Source organism: Pisolithus orientalis (assembly GCF_024613125.1).
Source record: "Pisolithus orientalis strain OTSU chromosome Unknown F5J12scaffold_4, whole genome shotgun sequence".
Classification (NCBI taxonomy): Eukaryota; Fungi; Basidiomycota; class Agaricomycetes; order Boletales; family Pisolithaceae; genus Pisolithus; species Pisolithus orientalis.
The window spans coordinates 1,672,082-1,691,234 of record NW_026260785.1 but is presented as its reverse complement, the minus strand read 5'-3'; the positions used below and the strand labels follow the sequence as shown (position 1 = coordinate 1,691,234).

General features: G+C 50.5%; 7 protein-coding genes across 7 annotated transcripts; 5 read left to right on the top strand and 2 right to left on the bottom strand.

Moving 5' to 3' along the window:
* The first annotated feature begins 495 nt into the window (after positions 1 to 495).
* F5J12DRAFT_808098 (uncharacterized protein) lies at positions 496 to 2,044 on the top strand. Its single transcript, XM_051744705.1, has 6 exons — positions 496 to 695; positions 748 to 956; positions 1,006 to 1,106; positions 1,154 to 1,347; positions 1,397 to 1,540; positions 1,625 to 2,044. The coding sequence occupies exons 1-6, from the start codon at positions 545 to 547 to the stop codon at positions 1,696 to 1,698; spliced, it is 873 nt and encodes a 290-aa protein (XP_051603888.1). The 5' UTR covers positions 496 to 544; the 3' UTR covers positions 1,699 to 2,044.
* A 548-nt stretch (positions 2,045 to 2,592) lies between these two features.
* Positions 2,593 to 3,652, top strand: F5J12DRAFT_808091 (N-terminal glutamine amidase-domain-containing protein). Its single transcript, XM_051744704.1, has 6 exons — positions 2,593 to 2,834; positions 2,893 to 2,921; positions 2,956 to 3,062; positions 3,139 to 3,193; positions 3,256 to 3,319; positions 3,374 to 3,652. Exons 1-6 carry the CDS (start codon positions 2,673 to 2,675, stop codon positions 3,590 to 3,592), a joined length of 636 nt encoding a protein of 211 aa, XP_051603887.1. The 5' UTR covers positions 2,593 to 2,672; the 3' UTR covers positions 3,593 to 3,652.
* Positions 3,653 to 3,700: 48 nt separating this feature from the next.
* F5J12DRAFT_808087 (uncharacterized protein) lies at positions 3,701 to 5,459 on the top strand. The gene is made up of 7 exons (XM_051744703.1): positions 3,701 to 3,939; positions 4,057 to 4,123; positions 4,185 to 4,205; positions 4,267 to 4,413; positions 4,629 to 4,641; positions 4,701 to 5,144; positions 5,204 to 5,459. Exons 1-7 carry the CDS (start codon positions 3,788 to 3,790, stop codon positions 5,386 to 5,388), a joined length of 1,029 nt encoding a protein of 342 aa, XP_051603886.1. The 5' UTR covers positions 3,701 to 3,787; the 3' UTR covers positions 5,389 to 5,459.
* A 449-nt stretch (positions 5,460 to 5,908) lies between these two features.
* Positions 5,909 to 6,603, top strand: F5J12DRAFT_889355 (uncharacterized protein; the record flags this gene model as incomplete). The annotated part of the gene is made up of 4 exons (XM_051747320.1): positions 5,909 to 6,031; positions 6,090 to 6,229; positions 6,285 to 6,363; positions 6,424 to 6,603. 4 exons carry the CDS (start codon positions 5,909 to 5,911, stop codon positions 6,601 to 6,603), a joined length of 522 nt encoding a protein of 173 aa, XP_051603885.1.
* Positions 6,604 to 12,548: 5,945 nt separating this feature from the next.
* On the bottom strand, positions 12,549 to 13,471 carry F5J12DRAFT_715109 (ubiquitin-conjugating enzyme; the record flags this gene model as incomplete). Its single annotated transcript, XM_051740929.1, has 7 exons — positions 12,549 to 12,608; positions 12,671 to 12,741; positions 12,799 to 12,826; positions 12,893 to 12,970; positions 13,170 to 13,247; positions 13,306 to 13,368; positions 13,439 to 13,471. Coding segments are annotated over 7 exons (411 nt in total), but the record flags the coding sequence as incomplete, so codon positions are not given.
* A 30-nt stretch (positions 13,472 to 13,501) lies between these two features.
* Positions 13,502 to 15,637, top strand: F5J12DRAFT_903745 (uncharacterized protein; the record flags this gene model as incomplete). The annotated part of the gene is made up of 3 exons (XM_051748445.1): positions 13,502 to 13,570; positions 13,825 to 15,116; positions 15,211 to 15,637. 3 exons carry the CDS (start codon positions 13,502 to 13,504, stop codon positions 15,635 to 15,637), a joined length of 1,788 nt encoding a protein of 595 aa, XP_051603883.1.
* F5J12DRAFT_397468 (uncharacterized protein) lies at positions 15,431 to 19,077 on the bottom strand. The gene is made up of 20 exons (XM_051739228.1): positions 18,963 to 19,077; positions 18,761 to 18,898; positions 18,533 to 18,704; positions 18,220 to 18,469; positions 18,023 to 18,164; positions 17,803 to 17,957; positions 17,582 to 17,749; positions 17,507 to 17,526; positions 17,445 to 17,453; positions 17,381 to 17,385; positions 17,305 to 17,323; positions 17,220 to 17,256; positions 17,116 to 17,168; positions 16,914 to 17,061; positions 16,757 to 16,863; positions 16,470 to 16,702; positions 16,205 to 16,410; positions 16,060 to 16,147; positions 15,838 to 15,998; positions 15,431 to 15,786 (listed from the first exon to the last, which is right to left on the bottom strand). The coding sequence occupies exons 1-20, from the start codon at positions 19,002 to 19,004 to the stop codon at positions 15,741 to 15,743; spliced, it is 2,199 nt and encodes a 732-aa protein (XP_051603882.1). The 5' UTR covers positions 19,005 to 19,077; the 3' UTR covers positions 15,431 to 15,740.
* Positions 19,078 to 19,153: the final 76 nt, after the last annotated feature.

The following is a 19,153-nucleotide window of genomic DNA, read 5'->3' as shown; positions in this document are numbered from 1 at the left end:
ACCGGTTCTGCCTTATGCGAATGAACGCTCTGGTCTCCTTCGAACCATATATTCAAGGTCAGATTTCCATCCCCATATGGCCCTCTACGGCTATTATAACAGCTAATTACCCTTGTCTTTGGCGCAGAAGAGGCTCGTCAACTGTTTAACTTCACTATGGGCTTACCCAAATAACCATCCCGGGTGTTACGGTTTGTGGATACCAATAATGTTGATCTTGAGGCAACCACTTGGTTCCTTGTTCTTTTGCTGCATATGCTCAGCTGACCCTCCATTTGCAGCTTTGCTTCGCGCATATTCTCACATCGTTGCACCGGAACTAAAGCAACTTTCTGTCCTTCTTTCTGGTGTGCAACCTATGACCTTTGTAGGCAAGACCGGGTACACTAGCTGCGAAGATCTATTCCCTCCCGATTGCTACGAGCTATATGTGTTATTTTGTTTGTTCAATAAATTTGATGCTTTCGGAATCAGACTACATGAGTCACGTGCTTATGATTTTTACGCGTCGAACTACCAGCCCAAGTAAATACCATCAACTCTGATGATGCGGAGCGCGCAAACTTTATCTCTTGCCAGGCTAACCTGGTCATCGTCGCGACAAGTCGTACAGACATGTTATATGCTACACCATTTCCGCAAATATACTACGACCTCAATATCAGGAGAGGGCCCCGTGGTCTCCGAAACTAATCGCAAGTGCTTTTGCATCATACCATGTCACAGCGTTCTTATGAATGCGTGAAGGCGCAGAGGCTACTCTGAAGCGTTTCTGGAAGACAGTTGGAATTGACATTAGGGATAATGGCATTGCCGTGACGCTGGACAAACGAGCACTAAAGACTCCCTCCGGCAACACACTCTTACTCCCAAAGGGAAAGCGTTTGGCAGCAACTGTGATAGCCAACGAGTGGGAAAACCAGGAAAAGTTTCTTAAACAACACGCTCTGCCAATGGTAAGTTAGGGAAGCTGGCTTGATATTGTTTTGTGGACTAATGTCCTAGACATCGATCGCTGCGCGAGCAATCGACGCTCTCCAAGATGAGGAAACCCGGAAGCAGGTTCAGACTACCCTCCTGAATTACCTAGACACTGACACTATTTGGTACGTTCGTGAAAGTCATATATGAGGTCTTGCTCATTCTGTCATAGTTTCCATCACGATGACCCACCGCCTTTGGTGGAGCTGCAACAAAAGCGCTGGGAGCCCGTTCTTGAGTGGGTGAAGGTGACGTATGGTGTCGAAGTCAAGGTGTTTGATTCGATACTTTTACACTCTCAGCCTGAGCAAACGAAGAAAGTACTTGGCGATGTTATTGGCCAGATGGACCCATGGGAGATGGCTGGTACGCTGCGAATGTAACTGTGCGAGTTGGTTCCAACCTTTCTCTTTAGCGATGGAGCGCGCAACCTATGTGACGAAGTCCTTCCTCATTGCGCTTGCTCTCGTTAAGCGGCACCTTACTGTCGAGCAAGCCGCTGCTGCTGCGCGAGTCGAGGTGGAGAGCCAGATTCAAAGATGGGGAGAGGTGGAAGATAGTGAGTTTCCTCGCTCTCTTCTTGCCCACAGGATGGTGATCGTGCCCATCCCTTTTTGGTGCATCATTTAACTCTTATCACCAGCCCACGACGTAGATTTCCATGACGTTCGCAGGGAATTGGGGAGTTCTGCTTGTTTGGTCACTAATATGCTTTAAGCCTTTCCTATCTGGCACACCATCCTATCGATCCGTTCCCGTGGCGTCGCGTAGTATGGCTGTCCAAACCTGTTGCTCACAAAGGCTGACACCGGGCCCCGGAAGGTAGATTCAGCAACGTTGTTGACGTGAGTAGATACCCTAATTGGCATTGAAACGTCAAACTCTGTTCCGGAGGGCCGTCCCGCATTTCATAACCAGAGTTTCTTTCTGACGTCGGCGATCGTTACATAAGTAGTACTCGACAGTTACGATATCATGGTTCAGTCGATTTCTTTGCGGCATGACCTTACAGAACGGCCATGTAACTTATAGGTGTGTGAACCAGGCATCAAGTCAGTGGCTGCAATCCCTCTTGATTATCAAGCACGTTCTTAAGTGCTGGCGTGGAGCCTGATGTGTACTGCTTTTATAAGATTCAACCTCTGTGATTTTACCATGCACAAAAATCAAGAAATGGGACTTGGAAGGTCAGTACGGATCCTGTGTGCCTTTGGGTGATCTAGATTTACTACTGCGTCGAGTGTAACTAGCAGGGATACTTCCCGCGGAATTTGGCCAACGCCACTATAGCATGATCCGAGAAGTGCAGGAAATGTGAACTTTAAGCCACGCACTTGACCCTTTCCCTGCAGACTTGATTAACAGGTTGGTGACAAGATGGACTGCTGGGAACCCTCGGCCATTCAAGCAGCCGGCCCTAGGAGTTTCGAAATCGCGTGTTGCGGATGAAATTGTACGTGAATAGGTTGACAAGGGAAATATTTCGCGCCATTCATAAGAGGTATTCCGCCACCTGCCAATGGGTCAAGGGTTAGTAAGACTGCAGTGGAGATTATGCGTTCGTCAGCGACCCTGCATTCTAATAAGACGCTTCGCTAGCTTGGAGTTGTTCAAAATGTCAAACCTGGACAGCTGGGCAGCGATCGCAAAATGACCCAAATAGGGGCAATACAGCACTCCCTCGTCGGAGTATGAGTGAGAATCTAATGCTACCCAACTTCGAAGACAACGTGTACACAAGTCAGTATTGCGAAGAGAATATCTACCATCTCGCCCAGCGAATGCTGGCACAGCCGGACAGTGACAGCAGGTGGGATATCAATATTATCTTTGTATCCAATTTATCCAGGACGGTAACGCAATCTCACCCTCGACGACTCTCTCTTGCCACAACTTTATTTACCCCAACAGGTCGCTTTATGGAACCAGCGGATAAGCTCGTCTAGAGATACCGCGGTGATATGGGACTACCAGTGTTGTTCTAACGCTGCGCGGGGCCTTCGCTGCAAATCGAGATGACGAACAAGGAACTTGGATCTATGATCTGGACACTCGCCTTCCCGTGCCATGTCCTTGGGAAGGTGCGTATAAACTCGACTGTGAAACGCTTCATCGCCTTCTGGCATGGGCTCAACCCGGATCTTATCTACTATATAGAATACGTGGAGCAAACTTTCCCCGGCCACGCGGACTTGCCAGAACAATTCCAAAGGTACAATCAACTACGGGAAATCCGATTACCTTATCTCAGTGGAGACTCGTCGTCCTCTGCAGTCTCTTCAGGGTCGTTCCTTCTAAGGTTTACTTGGACAGCTTTGCATCCGATAGATCGCACATGGTAACGCAAACACTGATCGTCCTTGGTATCTTAACTCTCCAATGAAATTTCTAGGTCATTTTCGATCCCTCTCACGGACCCCATTATGTTGCAGTGCCTCCTTCATACCCTTGTATCTGTGGACCCTTGGCAGCTGCGCAGGGTGTCAGCCACAATTTGATGAGTGACTTCGTTTATATGGGTGGCGAAGTCAATGGACTTGGCACCGTGCTTGATTTCGCATCATTTAAAGATTGGTGTTCAGGCAGTAAACCAGTACCTAGAAGTGTGTAGAAAACTAGTACATATGCCCGCATTATGCTACGAGGATCCCCCTATCCTCTCGTGTGACAGTGACCGTCACCTAAAAATGTGACGCACAAATGGAAGTATGGACTTGGTCAACCAACCCCGTCCGATTCGTTGGAGCGACCGCCAGACTTGACGCATATCCTGAGTTGCTGGGCGCACCGTTCGTCAGATAAAAACATGGAAATCCTGCTCTCTTCCTCGTCTAGCGCAAGTCTTAATGGTCATGGCACTCCTAGTAACGGTCTCGAAACCCCAATACAAAACCAGCAAAACCTTCCATGTGACTCGGTTGCAGTATCTCCTCTCCCCACCTCTAATGGGTATTCACAGTGAGTATTCCCCAGAGTGTGCTTTCTTTCCCGATCATCTTGCTGGATCTTATCATTCATGGCTGCGCTCCGTGTTTTGCACACGGGAAAATCATGAAACTGCCACCCTTTTTGTAGTAGAGCACTTAACTCGCACAACGAAGAAATTATACATCATCTCTATCATGCAGGCTTTCAGACCGGCGTGAGTACCATCGTTTTAGTTTAGAAAATACCCCAAATTAACTTTCCCCCATGTGATACAGCACTACGCCGACACTATCCTTGTGAGTTCGTTGTTCATTTAATCTACGAAGAAGGGGCATCAATTGTTTCGTCTGAGTTTAGAACGTCCGCCAGAACTCGTATCGTCTTCACGCCATAATCCTCTCGCGGTCACCATTCCTCGCACATTTAATGTCCACTTCCCCCCCAGCAGGTGGCCAACGCGTAATATATGTACAACTAGACAACGAACCAGAAGTCACGCAAGAGGTGGGCATTCATTCTACGTGAATCATTGGTCCGTTCCTTGTGTGCCACTCTGGGTGGCGATGAATATACCCCTTGTCGGTATTTGTAAATTACCCCCCGGATACTAGTAGTTGAGGACCCTTATCTCTTACAACTACCGTTCCGGGGGTCCGCATTGGACATTTTCATTGACGTAGCTGTTACTAGATTTGACAGGCTAATCGCTGCATTCACAGGGTTTCGTCATAGGTATCACACTGATGGGTCTTCGTCCGTCACGGGTCACTCATTATTTGTCATTTTGTCAGCGCTTGGTTACCTTTACTCATCTGTTTCCATCGATCTTATCCGGCCCGACAATTCACGAGGCGTTCTGGCGGCCGGATGCCTACTGGGGGGTATGGATGATCTCTGTGTGTACGCGTACGAAAGTTGCAGGCAGTCCATCAATGTGGAGACGATTCATGAATGGCTCGAATTCGTTGACAGCATTCCTGGCTCAGACGGATCACTCGATCCCGAACAACAAACCCTAACATCCGTATTTGGTCAATACGCGCGGAGGTTGCGAGATGATGTATTCCACTTTCTCGTGGATACCCTTCCCAATGTATTGGAAGTAAATTCATCCGCTGTCTCCGAATCTGGTTCGTCACAAGGCAGGTCGGGACGAGAGACCTTGCTTCAGATATTTTCCCTCGTGCCCTTCGACATGTTCAAGGCGGCTGTTGAGTCCCCGGCCTTCCAAATAGGTACGGCTTCGTTTTCCTCACGTTGGTCCGACTTGCTATAATCTTACCCGCTACATTAGGTTCAGATCAAAGTCGTTTTAAATTTGCAAAGGACGCCGTAGAGCTGAGAAAAAAGGGCATTGCGCGGGGTCGTGGAGCAGAAGAGACGGTCGTACTTGCCTTTGGTGGTAGTCACATGGGTGAAAGTGCTGTCCATGTCACTCGCAAGATACGAAAACGGCCGCTGTGGAAGGTTAACTCTTAAGCCACCGACGTGCTGTTTTCGACTATACTGCGTTATGTTAGGTTTAGTTGATCAATGATCCCACGCCATGTGTTGATTTCATCCAAACTCTGCATCAATATTGTTGGCGTTGGCCAAGGCCATGAACGGAGCACTCCTTAGTGATACAGCATGGATGGCCTTGACTACTATGAATTCCTTGAGATGCCCCTACAAGGTAGGTGCCCGTTTTAGCTTTTAACGCGCTGATAGCCACGAACCTAGCGTGATGCACGAAGCCGGGTAATTAAACAATCACGAGCCCCCGCGTTTCCCCAAGACGGGTGCTTTTCAGTAATTTTCTATTCGCTCCACCTAGGGGGGGTCTTCCTGTACTGGCTGTAAGCCAATATCGATAAGGTATTATTTTATTTCCTAGTTTTCATCCGTCCGGTGGTCGCAAGGGGGCCTCTGACGAAACCGGGGAAGCACTTGCAATGTCCGCAGGGTATATGAAGCCTTGCGAAGTTCATGAATTACCAGTCAAACAACCCACTTCACCATGTCTGCTTTCCCCTACTTAGTTTTCTTCACTGGCCGCGATGATCCCCGTGATTGCATGGTCATCGGAGAAGACGAGAAGCACGTCTTCTTCGAATTTGAGACCACGGACATGTGCACCACGGTAGGCACCGTCGTTGGCTGTGCCACGTCAGTCGTGAACCCGCCCCCTTCTGTTGCAGATTTTTAGCGACAGACAACCCGCTGTTGCCCTCCATTGGGCAGGCGGCCATTCCGGACTCGGGTCTGCGCAATTCCTGACACTCGGACAGTCCAGAGAGATCCCCATAGAACGTCTCATCATGCCGGGATCCAGTCCCAAGTAATTCTCAAATTCTCTTGTCCCCCCTCTCAGTCGTTGACGTACCGTTTGTCAGTGCCCGCCAGTTCGTCTCCGCTACCGACGACCGGATGTATGAATGGCGTCGGTCATATGAAGACCCTACATCATACGAAGTACGTTGACATCTGGCTCTATGTAGGTGCAGACAACTCACTGTTCGCTGTCACTGTCAGCTGTGGGCAGGCCCAAATCTGAATGTACAAATTGCCACATTCCATAAGTTCGACCATTCGACTCCCGTCGGTATGTCACACGGGACCCTTCAATATTGCTTCACGAATGGGCTGCTCTTGATTGAAGCACTCGTGACGCTGAATCTTAACCGTTGGCTTGACTTGAATATGACCGGGTAACGAGAGGACTACATAACAACACGACAAGGGAACCAACATATCCCAGAATATTAAACAGAGATGATACGAGCACTGTATGTAATCCATTATCAAGACAACCAAGAAGAATACCATATACCACACAATATCCATATGCTATCAGTAAACCGACCAAGCACTCAAGGGTCCCTCATCGCGCCAAGCAGCTGTTCAAGTCTTTCCTCAACCGTCCAGTGACCATCGCCACCAGACTGGAAGGAGCTCGGACTCGAGCGATCAGAATGGTGATTAGGGATAAAGTTGAAGGAACCACTGTCCATTCCTTGAGAAAGATTTTCTATAAGTCGACCAATTTGCGCAGACGAGCTATAATAAATCTGGGGCGCAGGTGATTGGGTGTTGGGCTAATTTTGATATGTTGTATCGGCCTACCTTCGTCTCCGGACGGTTCTTGCCCTGATATGCCTTTTTCAGCGAGAACGAGGAGCTGCTACCCTTTGACGTCGAACGCGCATGTTCCTTGACAAATATTTGCACATCATCTCTGTTCTCCCGCGCGCAATCGGGTGAACTTGTCCTGCTGGCATTAAATGACTCGACATCATCTTCCCGTAGACCATTCACGATAGACCTTGACGAAGAATAAGTCCCGCATACGGCAAAAAGTATACGCAAGTCACGTACCAGATCGTCTCCCCATTGGCCATCTCAACGACCTCAACCGCAGTTCCCTCCTGAGTGGCTGTGCTATCATGACCACGTTCCCGACCTGAATCGTCCACGAGGGTGGATGCATGTTTGTTCTCGCCAGAGTACATGTCATAACTGATCCACAAGGAAATGATCAGATAGAAACCCTGGGACGGGATAGATCACTCACAGTGACTCGTACGCAGAGTTCGACTTTTCCGTCGTGACACCTCCAGTGGGTCCACGGAGAAGCGCCTCGGCTTGTGCGGTGATAGAGGTTGCCATCGACGGTACAGGTGGTGAGCGGTCTGTTGACAGGCGCCGAGCACCGTTTGTCTTCGGAGGTGGTGGCGTTGGTGCCCGATCATGCACAGACCGGGCTGACTGCGCCGAAGTTGCACTGCTAGAGCGGCGATGCTTCTTCATAGAATGCCTCCGGGAACTTTGGCTCGCATCGACTTTGGAGGTTCTAAAGTCCGAGGGAAAGATGAGTGTCCTTCGAACTACTGCGGGGCTTTCAACACCTTGGTCGGATGGTGTGGAATTTACGGGTTTTCGCATTGTCATGGCTCTCACGGTCCTGTCGTCTGCGCCATTCACAGTGCTGTTAACGTCATCGTTCCGTTTATCTTCGGGTGTAACAGAGAGGGTTTGATCGACGTTATCGGCCACTGGCCTAGTAGGTGTCGGCGATTTAGTCCCACGTGCGGCACGAGACCCTGCAGACAAACCCCAACCCGTTGCACGCGACACAGACGTCGAACGAGCAAGCAAGTCATTCAATGCCACTTTGTCTAGCCCAAGATTTGAGGCAGCGTCGAAGAGTTGTTTCACGGCTGCGGAATCCATTTCGCTGTTAAGTGCGGCTGTGACGGTAGCTGGACGGGCAGTCGCCTCCGCTGACGAAGACCCGCCAGATTTCATCGGCAGGGTAGCCACAGAATTCCCGCGATGAGACGATGCCGATGCCGTAGGCGAAGAGTCGGAAGGTGATGTCCGAGAACGGTTGCTAGAGTGACTATCTCCATGGGTTTCGCTAGTTTTGGGTTTCCGAAAACGTGCGATCAATCCTTTCAGACCAGGTGTCGTTGTCGAAGCTTGGGTGTTAGATGGAGGAATCTTGGACTTCGCAGGGTCGGGTGGACTAAATTTAGGGAGTGTAGGGCGTCTACGGAGGCCTGAGGAAGTGTTGTTTTGGGCTTGCTGATCAGTAGGTAGGGATGAGATTTCCTCCACGCTGGAGACCGCAGGTTTCACCCGCAACGTATCCCTGAAGCGTCTCACGCGCTGTGTAATGCCAAGAGATGATTGGGTATTGGAAGGCGGAGTTGTGCCAGCCTGTGGCAAGGGTATCGTCTCCATACTGGTTGGAGCAGAGACCAAAACCGGAGTAGATATCTGGCTCGGACTTATTCTTTTACGGGTCACAGACACCATCGAAGAGTTAGCCTCCGTAAACTTCTGCCCTGAAGTTGTTTTCATAAGAGCAGCTGTGGCGGCCTCCGCCTTGCGCTGTACTTCCTTCTCCAACTCATATTCGTCAATTGATCTAGGGTCCTGAACCGAAGTGGAACGTTGCAGGTTAGGGTTAGGACTTGGAGAAGACGCAAGGGGTATGTGTTCAGGTTGTGGGGACGTAATGGCAGGGGGATTAACCTCTTCTTCGTCGGGGTAAGGAACGTGGGGCAAAATTGCCTCCACGGTAAGCGAGACCGACGAGGAGGATGGTTCGGGTTCATGTGTCAATGCTGGTTCAGGAACTCCATTATCCTCCTCCTCGGTCCCAAAGCCCAAGGCACGTGCGAGATCACGATTTCTTCGCGTGGTAGGGGAAACTTCGGAAGGGGGCTTGTTCTCGACCTTGTCGTCTATAGTGAGGGTAATCGGTGGTATACTACCCACTACGGACTCCAGAAGAGCATTGGCTTTGGCATTGTTGTCCGGGGCAGGTGAGCGGGTACCGGGAGTTGCACTTTGAACCGGTTGCGGGCTAGCAACCTGTACCAAGTATTAGAGACTGCAAACGTCATTTAGATACAACTGTAAATTACCCGGCTCTCTTTACCATTCACAGAATAGTTTGACTGTGAGGTCGACGGCCTGCGCCTGCGCAATGAGTTGGCTCGTTCCCGCGTGTCAGGGTAACTGGACTTTTGAACCGCAGCTCCAACAAGCCTTTCTTGGATGGCGAAGAAGTCGGACTTCGTCAGTCCCGCATAACGTCTTACGATGTCTTCGAAATCACATCCTTCTTGTGAACTGCTAGGAGTGGTAGAATTCGACTTATCGAGGTCATGCCACGCGGGCTGCGCCTGGCCCGCGCCATTAATGAAAATACCTGCGGCCTGGCGTTTTGCCTGGCCGCTCTCCGAATGGTAGCTTGACCCAGTAGATTCCAATGAAGAACGAGAAGAATTGGCTAAAGGAGAAAGCGAGAGTTGAGAGGAGCCTAAAGAGAAGTTGGATGCATGTTGTTTCGAAGTACGCGAAATGACGGGATTTGGGTCAGAAGAGGTGAATGCAGGCGAGGCGACATTACGGGATTGTGTAGGCGTTGGAGAACGAAGGGTATGGCTTGAAGACAAAGGCGAACCAACGTCATAACCAGAGAGACTTGAGGGCGAACGATACTCCACCGAAACAGCGGGGCTGGCTGATCGGCTCCACTTCGTTGAAACCGAATTAGGCGTGACTGGGGCATCCGAAGGGTGGGTAGACATGGTCAACGACTTGGAAGAGTCCGCGTAAACTGAAAAATCGGTGTCTGTCAAACTTCCGTTTCGGCTGTGCATTGATCTACTTTCGGACTTGCCGGCAGGCCCGACATTCCACGTGACGTTGGAAGGCGTGCTGGGCCGGGGGGAAACAGCCATTGGCTGAAAAGTAGTGCTGGTCAAGGGCGATACCGGTCGCCTTCGCAGGAAGAGAGATGAGCCAGGACCCTCTTGCTCAGTACCGCTGGTACTGTCGCGCTGACTTTCATCTGGCGTCCGCCTTCCGGTAAGGTTCCTCGGTGAGTAGGAGGTCGAAGACGTGTAAGGGGGGGAAGTGGGCCGAGGGGTGCTACGGGATGCGTCAGAACCACGTCTGAGTGGGCCTGACGTAAATGAAGTTGACGAGAGTTGAGACACGTGCCCGTTCTGATTGGGTGACATCGCACGGGGTGTAGTGGAGTGCGAGCGGATATCATCGTCGAGTATGGGATCGCGCGGAGTCATGGGGCGAGGCATTCCCGGTACATAGCCCGGCAGGCGGGGTGAAGTTGCCCCGGGACGTCCAGTAGGAATGGGTGACATTCGGTGAGTACCTGGGTCAACGACAATCTGTTTGTCGGAGGATATTGCAGTCCCTGCCTCATAGTGGAGGTGCGTGGATGAATGGTTCTGGATGCCATATGGTGAGAGGTTTGAAAACGATATTTGGTCTTACCCTTACCAATGTGCCAATTTCCGCTTGGTCTCGTGTGTCATTGAAAACGCGTTCGCGGTCGGTATCAGGACGAGGTGTTCGACTTGTGCGTGGCATGACGATTTCATCTTCCGCTTCCTCTTCTATCTCCTTAAATACTTCAGCTACGGCCGCGGACGTCCGTTGACAACTTGCAGTGCTCGAGTCTTCCAACGTATGAGGATGGTCCCCACTCTCGGCTCGTGGAGGCACGTCTTCGTTGGATGACACAAGTGATACTGAACGTGCAACAGGTGTCTTCTCATTTGGGCTCGAGGGTGTCGAGGAGTCATGTCCACTCTCTTCGGGAGTTACAGGCCTCAGACTGTCTGAGGATATCAAAGATGCTCCCTCTCGTAAACTCTGGCTAGAGTCGGTGGGGGTGATGGATGCAGCACTTCTGCTACTCCCACTCTTTTGTGATATAGAACGGAGGTAGGAATAATCTCGAAGGCGTCCGGAAGAAAACAAATTGTTGCTATATCGCTTAGCGGACCTCGAGCTTGGTGACGAGGTTGGTGAAGAAGCAGGGTATGTTGACGAGCTTGACGTGTTATTAGAATAATTGGACGAGCGCTCGGGGGTATAATCAGACTCTGCGCCAGATCCTGCGGACATACTGGGAGCGTTAGGTTCATGGTGGTCAGTTTTGTTGGATGCCGTGCTCTTGGAGCGAATACGGCCGAGTGTCTCGAGAAGCATGTCTTCTTCAGTCTCGGATATCTGGTCGGGACCGCCCCTGGCTCTCTGGACTGCGAAGCGTTGCCTCAGGTCCTCCAGAGAGACGGGGTCACCGGTTGGGGTACGGAGGAGTGTGAAACGGCGTGCAAGTCTGAATCGGCATTTGAATCAACGCCGATGCCTGGAAGCGAACAAGTGAACCTTACTCTGGGAGGATGAGGGAAGTGCGGAAGTGTTCTGCTGAAGGGAGCTCTGGGGGCCGGTCGGTGTCGTAGGAGACTGTGGAGGACGAGGAACTGTGGGCGATTTGGCTGGGAGCGTCGGACTTTTTCCTACGGTTACGCGACAGGGTTGCAATGGGCGAAGATTATGGGCCGCACAGATTATTATGACATCGGGGCATGAGATGAATGAGATGGCGATAGACAAGAATTAGCAGTGGGATCGTACCGCAAACGATGCATTGGCACGAGTACCCTCGTTTCGAACACGTTTGCTGTGACGGAGTCCCAGGATTAGATCTCAAGGTTTGGGAGACGAGAAGATGAGACCTCAGACAAGGAACGTGGTGAACACGAGGAGTTGGTGTTTACGGGAACAAGGAACCTTGGAACCTGCTCCGAAAGGCTCTCCTGACCCACACGGTGTTGTCAAAGTGCCTATCAAGCTAGTACGCCAGTAGTATGACTAAATGAACTGAAGATAAGACAAGGATGGGCGCCGGAGATGACCAGCTTGAGTCTCGACTGGACACCGGCTGGATCAGAGGCTGCAGCTGTACCTTGCCGTGCCACGCCCACCCAGATCCATCCATAATTAATGGTACGATGGCCATAATATGTCATATACCATCCGTGCGCGGGGTGATCTGGTGCAGCAGTCCCCTCCCGCAAGCGACTCGCGTAGTAGCGTTTATTTTCGATCAAACAAATAACCAATGCCCGCACCTTGATCAAAAATCGATCGGGGACAAACCGCAAGGCCATTATCACCGCAACCTCACATGCGTATGTCTTATTACACTATCGCTACAATCACTCCTACCAATCTGGTTAGGTCTGCTTCCCATCGTCTACGTCAAGTAGCATATCTGTGTCAGACAGAACTATCAGCATCGGAAAGGGGAGCTTATTTTGCTATCGGAGAACTCACTTCTTCGTGTGTTCCCTCGCTGTGGCTAAGAACTTGGCCTTGTCGTTTTTCAGCAACTACGAACCAGAAGTAATGAATCAACGCGTTTCAACTACAAAGGGTCAAATGAGGTCCTCACTGCCGCGATATCTGGCTCAAATGGGTCATCTGCACTCGGGTTGTTCACCTTCTCCTGGATAACTGCCAGCACTAGAACGAGGTCGTCTCATTTCCGACAGACGGGGAAGCGATTTAAATCGGACGTACCAGTTGACAACGTGACGGAAGGTTTCCACTGGTAGGTTGGCAACGGTGTCCGCAATCCTTAGTTCAAGTGAGCAGGAAGAATCCGAGTGCTTACTTCGTCGCGGAGGATGGGTACACAGATATGACCTTCCTCGTTGATCCCCGGGTGATAGATCTTGGTTTGAAATACAACCTGCAATCGCGATGAGTTTCGTAATATAACACGCGGTAGCAAGAGTTGAGGTGGGTAACAAAACAATTGAAAAGACTCTACATATGTCAATGTGAAAGGATGCGTGGTTGGCGTAAATGAAAAACGGACGGCATCTCGGATGCACAAGGCACGCCTGAGGCGGAGATCATGGTACAAGTTCTTACGGGGGGTGACTTACGGTAGGTGCTTTGAACGGGAAGTTGGACGGCAGATCGAGTTTGAAACGGAAGGTTCCACCCTTGTATGGAGTATCGGACTATGCATGTGGGCGATCGGTGGTCTGGAACGGAGAACTCGTCCGGATGCTCACTCACAGCCCCTTTCACGGCACAATTCCACACGAACAAATTATCGTTCTCCGGTTCGACAAAGATGCCCTACGTAAGCGTGTGCATGTCAGGTTACCTGGGCCGACAATGTGGATCGAAGGGTGGTTATCATACGTACATCGATAGGTCTCTCTTTGATGTCTCTCAATTCCTAAGGGCATAATTGAATCGGTACTGCCACATGGAACAACGGCTGTACCTTTTGGATCCGTCTGCCTCACGGGTAAAGAATCAGCATCTCGATGTGCATGTGAGTTTCGTACCTAATAGCAGTCATGATCGTTGCAGGAAGCCAAGTCCATTTAGCCACTGCCCCGCCTGTACCCCCTGAATATGGTAACATGTGTCTGAGTCACGTGCCTCAATGTAGAGAAGTACTTGGGAGGTCGACGAGCCCTGAAATCAATGGCGACCACCGGTTCCACGTCGCTGAACGTCCCCAATGAGTCCTCCAGACAGTCCACGCCGGGTACCACTGCGAACAACCTCCACTATCCACCAAAGAAACGCAGACATGTTGCTAATACGGTCCCAGAACCATCCCCTACACCGTCCGACTCTGCTAATGGTAATAACGCAACTGCAACAGCCAACGTAACACTCCCCGCCCGTCACGACTTCTTCTCTCGTCCAAGACTCACGATATCCCGCTTTCCAACTTTTCAAGATACCCCTAATATCATCTACCACACCACCGAACAGCTCGCGATGAACAGACTCGGATTCCGCTACGTTCCTGCGGGCGTAGCACCACTCGGTTCTGCTCTGCCATGTCGCACGATCGAAAGTGGCCCGGCGAAATTCCGTGTCAGCTGGGAAGATCGCAGCGCTTTCATTAAGGTTACCCCGGACGGATTAGGTTTGTTGGGCGAACGGGGCTTTCGCAGCGCGCGATGCAATGCCCCTATAAGAGAGGGTGCCTGGTATATGGAGGTACGTATTGAGTGCGGTGGCGGAGAGCGTCCTCCAGATGCACCAGACGTCAACATGCGCGAGGGAAGTCATGTCCGTCTTGGCTGGGCACGCAGAGAAGCACCATTGAACGGACCTGCGGGCTTGGACGGATATTCTTATGGATACCGGGACAAAACCGGCGACAAGGTTCATTTATCAAGGCCACGCACATATGGGCATAGCTTTCGGAGCGGCGATGTTATTGGGATGTACATATTTCTTCCCCCGCGACGCAAACCCGATCCTGCCGATCCTCACGACCCTGCGCATCTGAAGCGAGAGCGCATACCTATCGAGTTCAAAGGACAGGAGTACTTTGAAAGTCTGGAGTACGCGCAGAGCAAAGAAATGATCGCTCTCATGGAGTATTCCAATAAAGCCTCCTCTACAGCCTCCCTCCCGTCTGTCCCCTCCAAGAAATCTGCAAATGCAAAGAGTCTACCCGAACGCAAAGGTCCAGGCCCAGAAACACCTGTACTGCGTCCACTTCCACAGCTACGAGGCTCGCACATAGCATTCTTCGTTAACGGAGAATGTCAAAAGGTCGCATTTAGCGATCTGTTTGACTACCTCCCATTGCGCAGGACGGCCGCGTCGCGCAAAGACAAAGAAAGTTCGAAAAAACGTGCTCGGGAAGGTGCACCACGGGAGCACAAGGAGAATCCATATGACGATGGCACCCTCGGATATTATCCGTTCATATCCCTATTTAACTATGCTCGCGTGAGGATTAATCCAGGTCCAGACTTTGAATTCCCACCTCCCCCGGATATCGAAGCACTGCTCCGAAAAGAAGATGAAGATATCAAACCCTCATGTGACCGCACCTGGCAGGCCCATCTGTGAACGGTACCCTGAGTTCATGCAGGAGCAATGGGATCTCGATGCACGAGAGGAGGAAGAAGCCAAAGTTGAAATGGCATTGAAGGCTGAGAGGCAGAAGGCTGAAGCAGCCAAGCAAGCACAAAAAGAGCGTAGGAAGCGGCAGACGGAGGCGAAGAAGCGGGCAAAAGAAGCAGAGACACGTCAGGCTAGCGTCAGGGCTATCTCCACATCGCGGACATCCACCGAACGGGAGCTTGTGGCCGACTTCGGCGACAATTACAAACCTATCGTCTCTTCCCTGCTTGCGGCCACGATGCAGTTGCCCGAAGATATCGAGATGGCCCATTCCCCAGCGCCGACGACGACGCCCAGTATTGATTATCGCGTCCATGATGCAGGAAGTGAATACGAATCGGATCACGCGGATGGTGAAGTGGAGGTTGGTGACGGAGAGGGTGAGCAGTACGGAAATATGGACGCGGAAAATAGGTCGGACGGTGTTCCATCGATAGACCTTGAGTTGGAAGAATTGCTGTGACAAGAAATACAAAGCGAATAATAGTGCATACTACATACAAAAAACTAGCCAGAAAATAATGGCATACGATACGGATAGAATGTGAAAAATCATTCCGACTATCCTAGCGCCCTGGAGCCCACTGCGGCGGTGGGACTTTCACCTCATAACTGCACTAAATTGAGTTATGCCTGTCTCTGGAAAAGCAGAAGTTGGCTCACCCGACACTGGTGCCCAAGCCTTTCTCTTTCTCTACGCGGAGATCGAATATCATTTCTCCCGTTCTGTTATCCCACCGCACAGCACACCAGTTCCGCCGACCCATGATATACTTGTTTTTGACACGCGATGTGCCATCTGGATCGTGAGTGAAAATTGGCATCTATAGGCGTTGGTCAACTCGACATATTTTATTTGCAAGAACGGGTTGGAATGTTCATTACCATCGTTTCGTCAGTCTGGGCATAGTGAAGTGTCTTGTGCATTTTGGTTGCCAACGAGGAAACCATGGTGATAACCCCAACGGGTGGACTAGCATGCTTTACTTTAGCCCTCTGAAAAAGAAGCGTTGCTGGTCTTGAGACTCACGGAGTGTTCACAATTGCGCTGGTCACGACGTTGATCATATACCGGAAGTCTACTGAAGGAGGTACTTCGGGCGTGTTCTTTCCCCCAGCTAAAGTCTTTAAAACGCCAACAGCGGCACAGTGTACATCTCCTGATAAAAAGGTGATGCGAAGGCGTTTCATCTTTGCGATACCTTGAAGTTCCTGGATAAAGGTATTACGTTCTTTCTAAAACCCAAACCGTGTTCCCATGAATATGTCAAATCACCAGTTGATGAGTTACATACTTTGTGCGCCAGTTGCCGTCCAGTGATCGTTCTGAGGCATACTTCCAGTGAGCGATCAACACAGTTTAGTCTGACTCGCACCAGATCATCCAGTAATTCTGCATCTGAGTTGAATTTATTCACCAAGCCACCCAAACCGAAGTTACGAGTGCGGCCCAATGCGATCAGTGGGTTTAGCTTGGATTCAAGCGCTGTCTCCAAGAACACGAGGCGAGGATATGCAATAGGAATTCCTGACACTCGACGTTGGAACGCCTTCCAGAGAATACGCTATCACCTCGACGTACCGAGTTGCACAATCAGGTGCTCGACACCACTTGGCAGCTGTGTGATGTAGTCGAAAATCTTCTTGTACTGAGCTTGGCTGCAAACTGTGTCTTTTTTCCTTTCGGCGCTTGAGATGACGTTAGCTCTGGTTTGTTGAACGCGGTAGAGAGAAACTACCGGCAATCCAGCATTAGAATCTGCACATTTGGTCCCAAGGGTGCAAGGAATGAATGTGAGGGCAACCCAACAAACGGCCCCTGAAATCCTAGAACAAGCGATTTGAACGGGTGTTCACCGGGCCTGTCACTGAGACCGTCATAATAGGCTGCGCAGAAGAGTCCTTAATACCAGCGGGCACGCTTAGCGGCATCACACATACGATTGATGAAGCACTGGAAAAGCAAGAAGAAGAAGTAACCACGAGCACCGATGCTGCGAGAAACGTAAAGTTAGAGACAGCGGGGAAAAATAGACGGAACTTACGCTTGGAAAATTGGGCAAGACTGTAAGTCGTCCGGATCTGAGGTACTCATCAGTAAATAATTCTTGGACTGGTGATCACCATTACAGCTTCCAAACCCGTCAATCTTTAGATGAGGTCCCTAATCAGCCTACTACAAACTGGCGCAAGTGAAAGGCCATACCAAATCTTAACATCAAACCAAGACCGTCAGCAAAAACGTAACGGGTATATGTGACGTGGCGCACCATGATCATCTGGCAACGGACAGGTTAATTAAGCGTATGGTTCCCGGGTTCAAACGACGCACCGCACATATTCAGCATAGGACTTAAGTGGAGGCATATATCAGCCAAATGCGTACATACGTAAGTGACCAACTCACATAGAACTGTTGGCTCGGGCAAATGCACCATGTCTGAACGAAGCACAATAATGGTTGAAAAGGAATCGGTCAATGCATTCGGTGATTTCGGGTGTGAGAGGACACGATAATTTAGCGGCTGTATTCTGTGAGTGTACCCAATCTTGCATCTCGGGCTCTCGGGTTAAGCTGATTAATGAATGGGTCTTTAATGTAGATGCCCGTAGTTTGATAAAGCTTACGAGTCGCAATAGAGCTGGTCGCCACCTCCAACCAGGACGTGGAAAGGTTGCTGTGAATGCTGTTGCAGGAGGTCGACCCACATCGGGTCATACCCACTCCTAAAGCCGGGTCCTCGAAAATCATCAGGATTGACACCAGCACTAAACCCATTGCACTTGAGGAAAAAAAAGTAGTTTGAGTAAAAACTGTAACAGCCACGGTTTCGTTATGAGAACTCACAGAATAGGTAGCCCAGCGCATATTCTGTTGAATTGTCGGGACATGAAAGGAAAGCTGCATGCCTCCATTAATGCTATACTTGATGCACAGCTCATTATACCCAAGTTGTATGCGGATTGGAAATCGCCAGAATGTGAATGTCCTGTTCTCGTTCAGACACAAGCTTGATCCTAGACTGAAGATGGTTCCAAACTCACCCACCACGTCCGCTGTACACATATATCTCCTGACCCACCACGCGTTGAGTCTGGTCAATCGATGTAGCCTTAGTTTTTGACTCCTCCCAGGTAAGTAGTGCAGTTGCATGAGGGTCCGCTGGATGGGGTGACAGATCGTATTTGGAGAAAGTCGACAGCGTGGAACCGTTCGGTGTTCTCGCTGGCTCCTCTGGATCCCATTGGTACGTTAGGACAGGCACAGGGTCATAGAATGATCCGGCATCAGCGGCTACAAGGTATAACGACAATATCAACAGTCTATTTAAATGGTTAGATTTTATCTGATACCCACTAACAATAAGCGCTGCACCATGCCAGACGCCATTCATGTCAACCGTATCGTATCGTAACAGCGGACCGACCATAAACTGAAGAACCGGATCCATTTGCGGGATTCTCTGTGCCCTGGCGCGTTCAGCAGGGGGGAGCTGTGCCAAGCCCACCCTATGCGTGGCGGAGTCGCTCTACGATACGAGGTCAGTGAGGCACCGTTAGGCGGTACGGTAAGTCCGGGGCATACGACATTGGAAGGCCGGGGGGCAAGCTCGGGTGGCGACTGTGTCGTATATTGCCCACTTGGTAGCGGTCCCACCACCACCTCAGGAACGTACTGGCCATCTGAGCCTCTATGGCGACGAGAGAAATAGCGATATGAATCCTGTAGTATGAAACACATTTGATCAATATTGGTGCTTTGCCGCAATCAAAATGAGGTTTCACACCCTTTCAGCTCTGCGTTGGGCATGCCAACCCGCGTTGTCCATGGCTGTCTAGTCTGTGTGGTAGTGGTGTGCGACTTATGTATAAGAAGCTAGCAAGCAGTGCTTGTACTAGAAGACTATCAGCTACGCCACATATGTCAAGTTCTCGGCAGTGTATCCCGCAATTTGCAAAAACTTGATCCGAGCGTCCG